Source organism: Charadrius vociferus, unplaced genomic scaffold (assembly GCF_000708025.1).
Source record: "Charadrius vociferus isolate BGI_N301 unplaced genomic scaffold, ASM70802v2 scaffold282, whole genome shotgun sequence".
NCBI lineage: Eukaryota > Metazoa > Chordata > Aves > Charadriiformes > Charadriidae > Charadrius > Charadrius vociferus.
In genome coordinates, this window is record NW_009647731.1 from 2,664,160 (window position 1) to 2,676,922 (window position 12,763).

Here is a 12,763-nt window from a genome sequence, read left to right on the forward strand (position 1 = left end):
TTTTTTACTATATATAACTGCAGTTACCTTTTGATTAAAGACCTGTGGCTGATTTAAGGATCTCCATCCAGTCCAGATCCCTTTCTCCCCACACCAGCGCTGAGTCTTACGTTGCACTTCCCATGGGTCGCAGAGCTCCTGCTGTCTGCAAGCAGACAGGCTCCTTCGATCCCAAGATGCTGTCTCTAATTCCTCCACCCTTTTCTTATCTCCCCCTTCCAAAGGAAATGAAGTATTTGGCCACCACCACCATTTGCATTGCAGGCATCTGAATAAATTAGTCACATTTGTTGCTCACCACCACTGTAACGTGACTGAGGCACAATAGAAAAATATATTCTTAGCTGCATAAAACCCAGCCAGCACACCAGTAGAGCAGAAACTTACTTTTATACCACGTCTTCCATTTTCTCCCTATCCTCCCCCCCCCTCCCCTCTCCCTTACTGCAGAAACCATGGCCCAGGACAGGTGCAGCTGCAGACGAGAAGCTGTGTTGGCAAAGTCAGTTGTCTCCAGGAGGCTTCGGAGAGCTGCCCTCTGGACTTGTGCTTAGAGAACAAGTGTTTTTCTGCTGGCTTTGGTTAAATGGATTCCTTATGGATCCCATTGGTCTGTGCAAGGGGAATGTGCACCGTGTACTCATTTATCAGTGCAGACATGTTCCTGAGCATCTCGTGGAATGTGTCCACTGTCTTCCTGTAAACGTCCCTGCGTAGCACAAAGGGACGGAAAAGGTTGAGAGGCTCAGCCCTCTGGAATATGATGGGGAAGCCCAGCTCTGCTGGTACCTTCCCATTGCCAATAAAGAAATGGTAGAGCTTCTTCTCATGCAAACATTTCTCCAGGAATTTCAGCATGTCCTGTAGACGGGCCTCCAACTTCTCTGGGGCCCAGTCCTGACTGGGACGTGCCTGCAGGAGATGCAGCATCACTGTCTTCAGGTGGTAGTTGGTGAGCCCGCTTGGACCTGTGAGGCTGCACTGCTTCCCATGGAGGAAGGAGAGGATCTGAAGGCAGCTGACATGGCAGGCGTTGGCAGGCAGTGTTTTGGAGACCAGCTGGATGAACCTCCTCTCATACACTGCGAAGGTGAGAAACCAGTGAGTGCTGGAGGGGAGGCCTGTTGCCAGGCTGCTCCGAGGGAAATGAGAGATGAAGTAAACATCAGAGTTCTCGTACTGCACCACAGGGGTGAGATTGAAGGCAATTGATTTCCCTGACTTAAATTTTATCTTCAGGGCTCCCGGGGAGTCCAGGAGGCTGAAGGAGAGGTCAAATTCATACTTGTGGGAGATTCTGTTCCAGGCCTTGGTGACTGCAATCTGGAACCACTTCATGACTTGGTCGGCATCCAGATACTGAGTATTTTTGAAACACAGGAGGTCTTCCATCTCACTGCTGGGCCTGGTAGTATTGGCTTGGCTATGGAGGAGGCACAGCATATCTTCCCCTAGCTTAGTCTTGTCACAGATGCAACCTGTCACATCCTCATCTGCCCTGCATACCTTGATAGTGCCATAACCTTGTTCATCTGGGGGAAAAGAGTCACCAGAGCACCAGGTCTGGGACCGAAAACAGTATGGCTCTGGGGGGGCAAAAGGCACTATCAGATCACAGACGAAAGGTTTACGCACTCTCCAGTTCTCATACATGCTCCCCACACCCATGCAGTCCTCCACTTCCATGTCAGCATCCCGGTTACAAACACTCCTCAAGGCTTCCAGCAGGTCATCTGCAAAGCCTTCCACCATCTCCCGCATCCTGGCCATATCTCCAGTGGTACCCAGGATGCGCTTCTCGTAGAAGCTGGCCAAGACGGCCTTGTCAGGGAAGGACACACCTTTAAATGCTTTCCCCAGGACAGCCATGTCATCCTCTTCTCCTCCTGTGTCCTGCCAAATCCCTTCCTGGAAATCCTGCCTCCAGAGCTCAACCAGCAGGAAGATGACCATGGAAAGGGCAGTCCACATATCCCATCGGACTTTTTCCTCTTTGCTTTCCTCCACTACCTCTGCAGCCTTTTCCAGAGTCTTCTGTGTGGCTTCCTGCTCTGCAATTTCCTGCTCCAAGCGCAACTGCTCCAGCCGAAGGCTCTCCTCCCGCTCCTTCATCTTCCGAATGATTTCTTCTGTGTTCTCGGGGACAGTGCCATTCTCTTTAGGGAAGAGGAGCGGGTGGTTGACAATAGCTGTAATCACCACTAGGCACACACGGAAGATTCCCACGGGCATGGCAGTTCCTTCCCTGGAAGAGAAAGAAAGGCAGAATGACCCACAATTCAGAGTATAATCCCTCAACAAGAAAAATGAAAGGAAGTCCCCTCTTGAAAAAAAGCTTTGGTATTCTTTCTAGCCCTGAAGAGAGTCTAGCAGCTCCTAAGCCCATGCCTGTTTCTGCAAGTTATCAACCAAGCTGCCCAAAGAGACTTTATCAGCACATGGCGAGGATGGTCCTCTTACCAAATTAGCTTTGAAGAACAGAACTTTGAAGGCACTTGCTACCATCAACCCACTGTGATGCTGTTGAGGCACTGTGGGAGGGCATGTCCTTCCTCTCTCCTTTAAAGTTCCCCTGAACTGAAAGGGAAAAGAAGCAGGCAGGTGTAAAAAAGAAGGACTGGAATGCTCATCACTGCTTTCCCTCAACATAAGGCTAATGTTGCAGATGTGGCAACGGCACAGACAAGGCTGTCCTGGCCACCTTCCATGTTAAGCACGTCTGGGGGCCCACGCAGCCTGCTTGGATCAGAGCAATCTTCACTGCTGTGCTGGTTACGTGCACCTGGGTGGGAACAAGCCTGCATGGTTTTGTGCTTCTAAGGAGGCACTATAGGCAAAGCTCTTCCTGCCTTTCTGCACCATCAGGATCAGGCTGTGGCAAATCCTCCCAGCCCCCGGGATGCCTCATGACTGTGGTCCCTGGAAAAGGGGCAGAGGCAGAAAGATTGGTGAACCAGAAAGGGTTTCCTTTAGCCCAGTGGTTTTAAAAGCATCAGGTTGTTTATCTTTACTTCACTATTAATCTGTGGAAGACATTAGTAAACACCATGGCTTTGATCTAAGCCATCTCCCCCAATCACCCCCTTAACAGCTGTGCTTGCAACCAGCTCGCTCCCGTTTGAAGTGACCTCAGCATGGCTGTGAGGTCTTGGTGTCACGGCGCTTGCTGCAGGCAGCCGTGTGCCAGCAACAGGCCCACATGTCACCCCTGGCACAGGCCCTTGGCATGACTGAGACTGCTATGGTATTTTGGAGTTGCTTTGTGTGATTACTGGCTCTGCTGCTCAGACCTCACACTTAATAAAGCTTTCCATGCCATGGGACTCATGGTGAAAGAATTTAATTCCCAGCTTTCTGGGACATAGTCCCATTGCTGGGGCATCCGCCTGGCCCTGACGAGGCCTCCCAGAGTTCTGGGCCAGAGGGTGTTCAAGGCTAAAGCCTGGGATGTCTCCTCTCTGGTGGCATTTCTGCTCCTGGAGGGCTGGCAGCACTATCAAGATCCCAAGTGCCTGCTCAGAGCAGGACAATCCGAGGTTGTCGCCCACTGCTGAGATGTGGCAAGCTCACCAGTCCCTCTTTCTAGCAACATCAGTCCTAGCCCAGGGACATCAGAAGGGCAAGAAGCACAAGCAAGGGTATCTCTTCTTCCAGCTGGGACATTTTAACACAGCTCCTTCAATGCCTCAAAAGTGTGTTTGAGAGAAGCGTTTCTGTTACAGAAATAAAGAAATAAACCCAGCATGTTTGGGTGCCACAGCGATCCCACTGTCCCAGCCTCTGGGCAAGAAGGAGAACAACTCTGGCAGTCTCATTTATGCCTCCACAGGGCATGCAATAAAGATAGATCCATCCCAGTGGGCCTTGTTATCATTACCGCACAACAAACTGCTGACTTTCGATTGCAGGAACCTAGATTTCCTCGATGTGAGCACTTACTGCACATGGGAACTGTATCCTTCGGCATGCAATTATCTTTGCTTACAAGAGGGCTGGGACTGGAATAACAAGGGAAGGCAACAGGATTGAGATGCATTGTCCAAGCAGCAAGAAAGTTCACACGGTGCTCAGCATGACACTAAGTGCCCCTCCCTGTGCAACGCTTACTAACTACCCTTTTTTTAGATCCCACATACATAGATGAATCCCCTAATGCAGACATTGCTCTGGAGATGGTTTGCGGGCCTTTTTTGTCCTTTTTACATTTACATTAACTCTTTAATTCATCAGGCAATGAATTAAAGCTGAATTAATGCACAAATCTGGGTGTTCCAGTTATTCTTTGAGCTCCATGCCTGGCCACATTTTAAAAATAAACTGGGGTCGCCCTGCATTGCAATGGGTTTTATCAGTTTGCCGGGGCAGGGCAGGAAGCACTGGCGAGTTCCTTTCCTTAGTGCTACGCTCTTGCAGACCATGTGCACTTTCCAAGCTTAAAAATAACATGGCCAAGGGCCAGGTGCCTCCTTTTGCAGTCTTGACCAGGATGACATCGCTGTTCTGCCCTGCTGGACCACTGTCCCTGCAGATGAAATGTTCCACTGTTACCAGATTACTTCGTAGATGCGTAAGGCTGAAATAATTCAGCTTCCTTAGAATCTTCTTGTACCCTTCAAGACTCTCTTGTGCCCAGCTGCCCATGGGCACACCACTTCCAGAGGTTACCTGACCCAAAGCTCTGCCAGCAGAAAGGGTTAGGCCAGATATCGCCAAGTCCATCACTGGCCAGCTCAGCTGAATTCATTTGCGTCACACTGACAGTCTAGGCTACCCCAGCTGATCTTGCAGGAGTAGGTTAGGAAGCACGCACACCACCTCTTTCCCCAGCAAACTCTACAGGCATCAACCTCTGGAAGACAGTCAGGATGAAAACTGGAAATGACAAGATCTTCAGGTTGCATGAATTTGCTAGAGGGATGTCTGTTTTCAGCCTGAATAAAGGAAGTTTTGCTGGTCAAAACCACCCTTTTGCTACTGTAGCTATTCCCACCAGAAAATGAAGCCAAACATTAACCCCAGTTAAGGCTTAAGGTCAATGATGCTCGGTGACCAAGGTCAGTGGCGCCTGGCCTTGACAAGGGTGGTGGGAAGGGTGGTACGAGCAGAGCATTCCCACATCTCATCAGACACAGCTTTCCTGGCTAATATGGGAAGACTAAATAATACAGGTGAAACCAGTAGCACTGCCTGCTAGGGCGGTCCAGCCTTCCCCATAACAAAGGCCGCTCTTTTCCCTTGCTTTTAACTTCAGCCCAAGCAATTTAAGTCTGATAAAAATATTTATGCCTGCTCTTGCTGAGACAGCTTTTGTGTGGGGAAGAGGGATAGAGTCCAAATATTTCCAAGCTGGAGACTAAGAAAGAGAAACGTCGTTGTTTCATTTATGCATCCAATTTAGCAACATTTCAAGCATAAGGAAAAAAAGAAAAAAAAAAAGCATTCATGAGTTTTTAAACAGCAAGCTCTCAAAGTGATCTTCAACCTTTTCCAAATTTCTAGCCCTGCCAGTTTTTTCCCCCATTCAAAACACAGACAATGTCCAGGTTTGGTAACAGACTTACATCTAACTACCTTCTGCAGACCCTCTTGCATCAGTCCCAGGGCTCCAAAGACCCCCTTGAAGGAGGGCACTGTGGTCCTCACCACATCAAGAGCAGAGACCCCACCTCTTAGGCTCCTGGGGGCACAAAGTGCGGAAAGGAGCACTGAAGCTAAGGAAAGCCACTCGGGGAAGGGAGTAGGCCTGGAAACAATCAGGTATGTGGAGCCCCACTGTCTCCATGAAAAGGTCCATCTCTGCTCACTGCCCAGAACGTGATGCTGCTTGTTCAAACTCGCCTCTGGCATCAAATTAGTTTCCTTCTGGGCTTTTCTGTGGCACTCACTGCTTCAGTGACTTGGTGCTTCGCTGATTTTAAGGTTAACGACCGCTCTGAACCACCCTGGGAAGTGAGGGGGCAGACACCATCCTACTCTCCAGCTGGTGAGCAAAGGCTCAGAGAGATAAAAGCAGCTGATTGCTCTGCTGCCCAATTAGAAATAATGATCAGCCACATCCTGCAGCACTTGGTATGTTCAAAGGCCTCACCAAGAGCACCTGCAGCCCTTCACCCTTGGGTTCCAGGCAAGTTAGACCTCATCCTTTCAAGCCTGAAGCATCTCTCCAGCTGCAGGACCCCAGTCAGCCCCACAGCAGGTCCTGAGTGATGTGTGGAGCCCTAGGAGGGGAAGGGGAAAGATGACACTGCTATCATGCAGTTCAGGTTGGTGCCATGAAGCCACATGGAGCAGGAGGCCAGCTCTCACGCTAGCTGATCTGAAAGCCCTTCATTGCACGGTTCAGCGATGTTTGGTTCCACGGCTCATCTGGAACGCGGTTACCTGTAGTGTGTTGCTGGGGAAGCAGTGCATGAAACTTACAGGAGCATAAAGCCTCCACACAGCCAGGCAGCAGTTTGGCTACAGTCAAGCAATGGGGCCAGGAGGCCTTTGAGAGCTGAGCAAAAACCTCTTGCATTCATGTAATAAAAAACACGGGGTGAGTATGCCCAGAGAGCCTTGCCCCAAAACTGCCACTGGAAAAGACTCTTCTCCTTTGCCATGTGTGGGCAGTGGCAGCCATGCCAAAGGCTGGGGAGGAAATGGGCTGGAGCTCTGAAAACGGTCCCTTTGGTGAGACCTGACCTGCCAGCCATGCTCAGCCCCTTGAGACTAGAGCAGAGGCAGAGTTGCAGCTCCTCACCAGCACACACACAGGCCCCTAAGATGAAAATCTGGTGCTGAGCTTTGCAAATCAGCACTCGCTGTGCCTGCATCTCTGCAACAACTGTCTCTGCATCACCTGCGCCACCTGTGTCCCTGCACAAGTGGCCTTGAAGGAAAACCACCTGCAGACACTATTGCAAGACAATATAAAAATAGCCATCATGCTGTTTCCTGACTGTAGTCAGCCCTGTAGATGACTAGTGCCTGCAGTGCACTCTAGAACAAGCAGATTTGCTTAGTGGTGTTTTATGTGGCATGGGGGCAGAGCTCGGCTTGACCTTCAGCTTCTGCCTTGAACATCTCCTCCTCACCTGGGAGCATCACAGAGCTCATTTGGTGTTTGTGTGGCTGACTCGGGACAGCCACTGCTGTGTGGCAGTGTGTGCCTCCCCCTTCCCATCAGCCACTCTGTCATAGGGGATTTTGCTGCACAAGCAGCAAAATCCTTCAGAGAGATGATGATGCTCAAAGCCATAACAATCTCCAGTCCCTTCCAGCTAAAATGAGCTCAACTTCTGATGTTCCCAAGCCTTCCTCACACACTTTTCCACAGCAGCTTCACACCCTTTTGCCTCCTGCTCAGTCTGGCAAAGGAAAAAAAAAAAAAAAGAAAGAAAAAAAAAAGATTTAAATGGCAGCTTGCAACTTGCCTCTGCTCGTGCTCTGAGCCCAGATAACCCTCCATCTTTTCTGAAGACAGGAGAATACTTTGCTTTCATTAACGGTCCCTTTCTTTCCTCAAGAGCTGCTCATACAGCTGCATTTTTTTCCACCTTTTTACTCCCTTTAATTTTGAATCATGGGAAGCAAAACATGCTCTGGCTGGTGTTCAGCAATAAACCAGACAGAAGTGAGCTGAAGCTTTGATCCTTAAATTAGAAAAACCCAAGTCAAGCCACTGAATGCGGTTCAGTAATGCGCTGGAATACGCCAAGACGTCATTTACGACACACTCGATTGCTTCCTGCGATTTGGCTGACACAAAAGGCAGTGAATAAGTGGCTGCCACATTGTGTTTCGCTTTGGTAGGCTGCAAGAAAAGAGGTGATTCAAACAGATGATAGTTACTACAGCTGGTTGGGATCTTTCTTCATTGAAAGCTGCCAAGTTTTTGAAACCAGAAGTTTCACGGGAACAAACATCATTTCTAAGACTCTTTTTGGGAAGGTCCTTGAGGTCTGGAAAGGACTCCACTTCTTGTTTTGACTGGAAAGATTAATAGCCCAGAACAGCCACTAACCCGCACTTGGGACTTTCTTGCTGGAAAGATGTGAAGCTCAAGCCCAGGGGTTTCAGGCCCAGCCCAGCCATACTCCCTCATGGCTGGGCTTCTGGGAGCCCCAGAGAAATCAAATTGCCTTTTGGCCTTTGAGAGTATCATCTGCAAATGCTTCTGCTGCATTTATGAAAACCTAGTCAGACAAAAAGGTTGCTGAAAGCTCTTTGTGATGCTCTATGTCCTTCTCCAATCTGCAAATGCCATTGCTGCCTCCACATGTATTCAGAGATGCCTGGCTGCAGCAGGGAGAAATTAAGTTTCTTCTTACTTGGAAAGACAAGCTCTGAATTGTAAGACACAAACACATTGAAAGAGAAAGGGGAATTGTAGAAATGCATATCAGTATTATTGTTCCTGACAAAAACTTGGAAAGATGCACTGTAATTAGTCAACCCCACACCACTGATGTTGCTGTTTTTTCCACCATCTCCCCATCAACATTTACAGAGCAATTGAAAGGCCTTTGCTGGCTCAGGACAGACACCGAGGCCAGTTTTCCTTCCAGCTGCCACATGTAAAGCCTCAGGAATAGACACGTGCTGGATGGTTGTTCACAGAAAGAGACGAAGGTACCACCAGAGAGGGCAATACCCTGGTGAAGATATCAGACTAGTCTCTGCTGTTAGTTGCTGGGAATTTGTTCAATTTTTGCCTCTTTCGTACTGAGAAGAAAAAGAAAAGTCTTCAGGTTTTAACTGTATACGCACACATTTGAAAAAAGAGCACATATCTGTGCCCTTATAGTCCGATTGCTTCCTTGGGATGACAGAAATTTCTCTTGAAGGCTCTCCTCCAAACAGTAATCTAAGCTTTGATCTCCTTCCTGGCCCCTGAGGTTGATGCCCTCAACACTTTTCTGCTTTCAGGTCAATGCTCTGCTCTCCAGATTTGACCTGGGCTTCCATGGGACTCAAGGAATTAGTTTTGGTAGGACTTCACTCAAACCTGCCTTGTTCTTGAGACCGTGTTTACTGAAGAAGCATGTTCTGGGGTGGCCAGGGGAGGAATCCCTTTTTGGTGACGAATTTCAGACCAGAAGTGAGTGAGATTTCCTCCGAGGTCAGCACCACATTTGTTTGGGGCCTGTGGATTATCCAGTACCCTGGTGCGATGGAAGCTGCCAGCTAAGCCAGCTCCTAGGAGACATCATGCCAAAGCACTGCATCTCAAAACAAGAGTTTTATGTTCACCTGAGTCAGATGGGGCTGGCAAGGCACTGGACCCTCGAGGGGGCTGGAAAACCCATGTGCTGGAACACACCCCAGGGTGACTCAGGGTTTATTGCACCAGGCTACCCTTCCCACCCCACCGCATATGCATTAGCACACGTAACCCTGGCTTTCACCTGGCACGGGCAGCAAGAGCCCAGAGGCTCAGATGAGGATCCTCAGCTGGTTTCTACCCTCCAGGATGAAGACCCCACTGTTCACTGAGAACATGTCCCCAGACTTGTACAGAGTCACAAAGACCCCCCCACTTCCCACTCCACCATCAGCTGTGACAGCACCCAGCAGAGCTCACCCAGAGATCATGCAGCACAGGGCAGCCAGGACAGGCTCCTGCTCTCTCATCTCTTAAGCACACACCCAGCTGCAGCCCAGCCAGGAAAATTAGGAGCCACAAAAACACAATACAGAGCCCGAGCAGCACCAGGTCTTTCCCCTGCTATGAATTAAGCTTGTGTGCAGGACATTGGTGTGATGAGCTACTGAAAAGCACCAGCCACAGCAGCTACAACTCATACTCTGGCTTGCCTTTCTGAGCGTTAAACTAGTGCTACAGACAAAGTACTAAATTCCAGTTGCCAGCACAGTTGCTTCAGTTGTTTCAGCACAGACTGGTGGGATTGGGCTCTGGCTTTGGCTCTCTACCAAAGCCACCAGTGGAAAGGACCAAATGCTTCAATGCAGAGGTGCAGAGGCCTAGATGTTGAGACTGGTATCTCAACCATGTTTAAAACCAGAACAAGCCAGCTGGCCTGCTCAGGAGTACAAAAGACAGGTATAGCAGCGCTACTGCCTTCCAAAACATGCCTGGAAGCCCCACCCCAGATTAGCTGTTTGGCCACAGGACAGCAGTTGGACAAGGCCACTTGCTTGATAACTATTGTTTTGCTGTTCGATTGAGAACACGTTAGCCTTTCGTAATTTTGGTGGACATCCTGTCCTGGGCCCGCTGCACTGCCAACGGGGTCAGTCGCGCAGCCCGAGTCGGACATCCTGCCCAACAGGTCTGCTGTGGACTTTCGGAAGCAATATTTTCCTCCCAGGGTCACCAGATCAGGTATTTCCAAGGAAATGCTGATGCTCATCCTGTGTACAGGACTAGGTAGCCCACCCTTCCCACGGACAGGCGGATTCAGGGTGGATAAGCATGTGAGCGGCACCAATGTTGCTCTGGAGGCAGACGCTACTGTGCAGCCCCAGGTCCAAGCGAGGAGTGATTTTGTCAGCATATCTCCAGACAGATGGGTGCTTGACTTGCCCTGGGAAGGACAGGGAGTCTCTCTCATGTCTTCCAGTCGTTCACTGCTTTTGTCATCAGGAAGCTTTTTCTCATGCCTCATTAACTCTCCCTTGCAGCAGTCTGAACCCCTAACTTCCCAGTGACCACTGTGGGTAAACGTAGGACAGATTGTTTCTTTTCTTCTTGCAGTACCACTCCAGATGTCCTCCCCTCCTGCCTCAGCTTTCTCTGCACACAGATGCATTTTTAAGATGTTGCCATAAAATTCCATGGCCCCGCTTCTGCCAAAGCCTAGACAGTACCAAGTTTTCTTTCTGGCTTAAAAGGAATTATTTGTCTTCTAGGTCTCTTTTCCAAAACCCAAAGAGGTGTGGCACCTGTCAGATTTTCAGTTTCACCAGCAAGTGGGGGATTTATCTGGGTATTTGTGTCACTATTTCTCAGTGCATGCAGATATCACACCACTAACCAAAACACAATTCTGGCCCCTCTTCTTGCCCCAGAAGCCAGCAACCACCAAAGACAGCTGTAATAACTACTAAATAAACGCAGAACCACGTTATACCCCCAGTGCACTCACTGTTTACTCACTGTAAGGCTGGACCCAAGAAGGGGTGTCCATGGAGACCAGGAGACAAAGCTGACAGCATGAGTGTGTTACTCAGCATCCTGCCCATTGCCTGAACACTTTTTTTGCTTTTTGACTGTGCAAGCCAGCTCAGCCCTTGTCAGCAAGCAGCACGTGGGCAGTCTGTGCAGTGCCTCAGGTTCCCCTTGCTACAGTCAAGAAGGGGTTTTACAAATTGGAACACAGTGCTGGCTGCGAGGGAGGCAGGAGGGGAAAGGTAGGAAGTGTACATGTGGCTCCCACCCACGTACCGAGCTGTTGTGGTAGGAACCCAGCCAGGAACAGCTTGGCTTTTTAAGCCAGATAAATTTTGTCTGTTAATTGTAAGGAAAACAATTGGAGTAGACTGAACTTCTGTGAGTTTTTGGCTTTTCTTGTTGTGTTTTTTTTTTTTCCCCCCTCTCTCTCCATAGGAGGAGAAAAGACACACACCAAGAAATAAAAAAAGAAGGTTGGCTTACCCATCAGCTCCACCCCCTCAAGCCCAACGTGATGGGAGCACAGGCAGGCAAACGCTGGTCGCTCCCTCGCACAATCTTTCATCAGCACAGATGGACACAAACCCCCTGCTGCTCTACCAAAAAGCCTGATAGTGTCAACCACAACGTACAGAGCAATGTCACTGCCCAGATGCTCTCTGGCCTCCACCTGGTGCTCACGCTGGGACCCACTGTGGCTGTCACCCTCTCAGCCACACGACCTCCCCTCGCACATGCAGGCAGCCACGGCTCATTGATCTGATCTGGCAGTCACCTCAGGGAAAGGTGGCGAGAATACAAAAAGGGTTCAATTCCCAAGATGTTTGGTTGAACCTGCTCTCCTTTTCCCCACTTAATTCTCAACAAGGTGGAGAAAAATCACACCAGTGTTGTTAAATCAGGCAGTGGTTACTCTTGACTCTCCTTATCCTAAGGTAAGCATATACCCTACATTGCTACACATCCGACTTGACTGTATATCGTACATCCATTGAAACAAATACTTTGGTCTTAAAAGGGTTGGCAGAAGTGTTTTTACAATGTTGATTTCCCAGCAGGGATATGCCACTCCAGCACGTCTAAGAAGTGCACATGTGGATATTGGCACAGCTCAGATATGACTTGCAGAATGACTATGTTTTACATGTGAAACTATGAAGTCCCATTTCAGTCATGTAACAATGAGCACTTATATCTTACAGACAGTAGAAAGCACAGTAGTTGCCAGATAGTTTCACAATGAGATACTAAACAAAAACACAGCAAAAAGAAAATGGTCATTGCAGGCTGGGAATTTGGTTGATCTGAGATCTTCTACTCCATCACAGTCTTGGCTCAGTGACAAAGTCACACTCTTGTGTCAGGAGACCTGCAGGCCCAAGTATCTGCTTAAACAGGACTCAAGAACACTGGATGGGATTGGGGTTTGTGTGATACTGGACTATTGTTTTGCTAACTAGTTACAGCTGTTTGAATACAAACAGTTGGGGAGGAATAGTATTTAAAAGCTGCCTACTATAGCCAAAACATCACCACAGAAATGAAAAGCAATGCTTTATTCCATTGCCTGAAATCCCAGCTTTTTTATAAAACACAATATAGTTCCTTAAATAAAGCAAAAAAACCTCCCAACCCCCCCCCACCCCC

General features: G+C 48.9%; 1 protein-coding gene across 1 annotated transcript in view; it reads right to left on the bottom strand.

Moving 5' to 3' along the window:
• Positions 1-582: 582 nt before the first annotated feature.
• ITPRIP (inositol 1,4,5-trisphosphate receptor interacting protein) overlaps positions 583-12,763 on the bottom strand; it is a 16,087-nt gene continuing 3,906 nt past the window's right edge. The window contains exon 2 of the mRNA XM_009881548.1: positions 583-2,245. Coding sequence (XP_009879850.1) covers positions 583-2,232 — 1,650 coding nt within the window. The 5' untranslated portion in view covers positions 2,233-2,245. The remainder of the gene's footprint in view (positions 2,246-12,763) is intronic.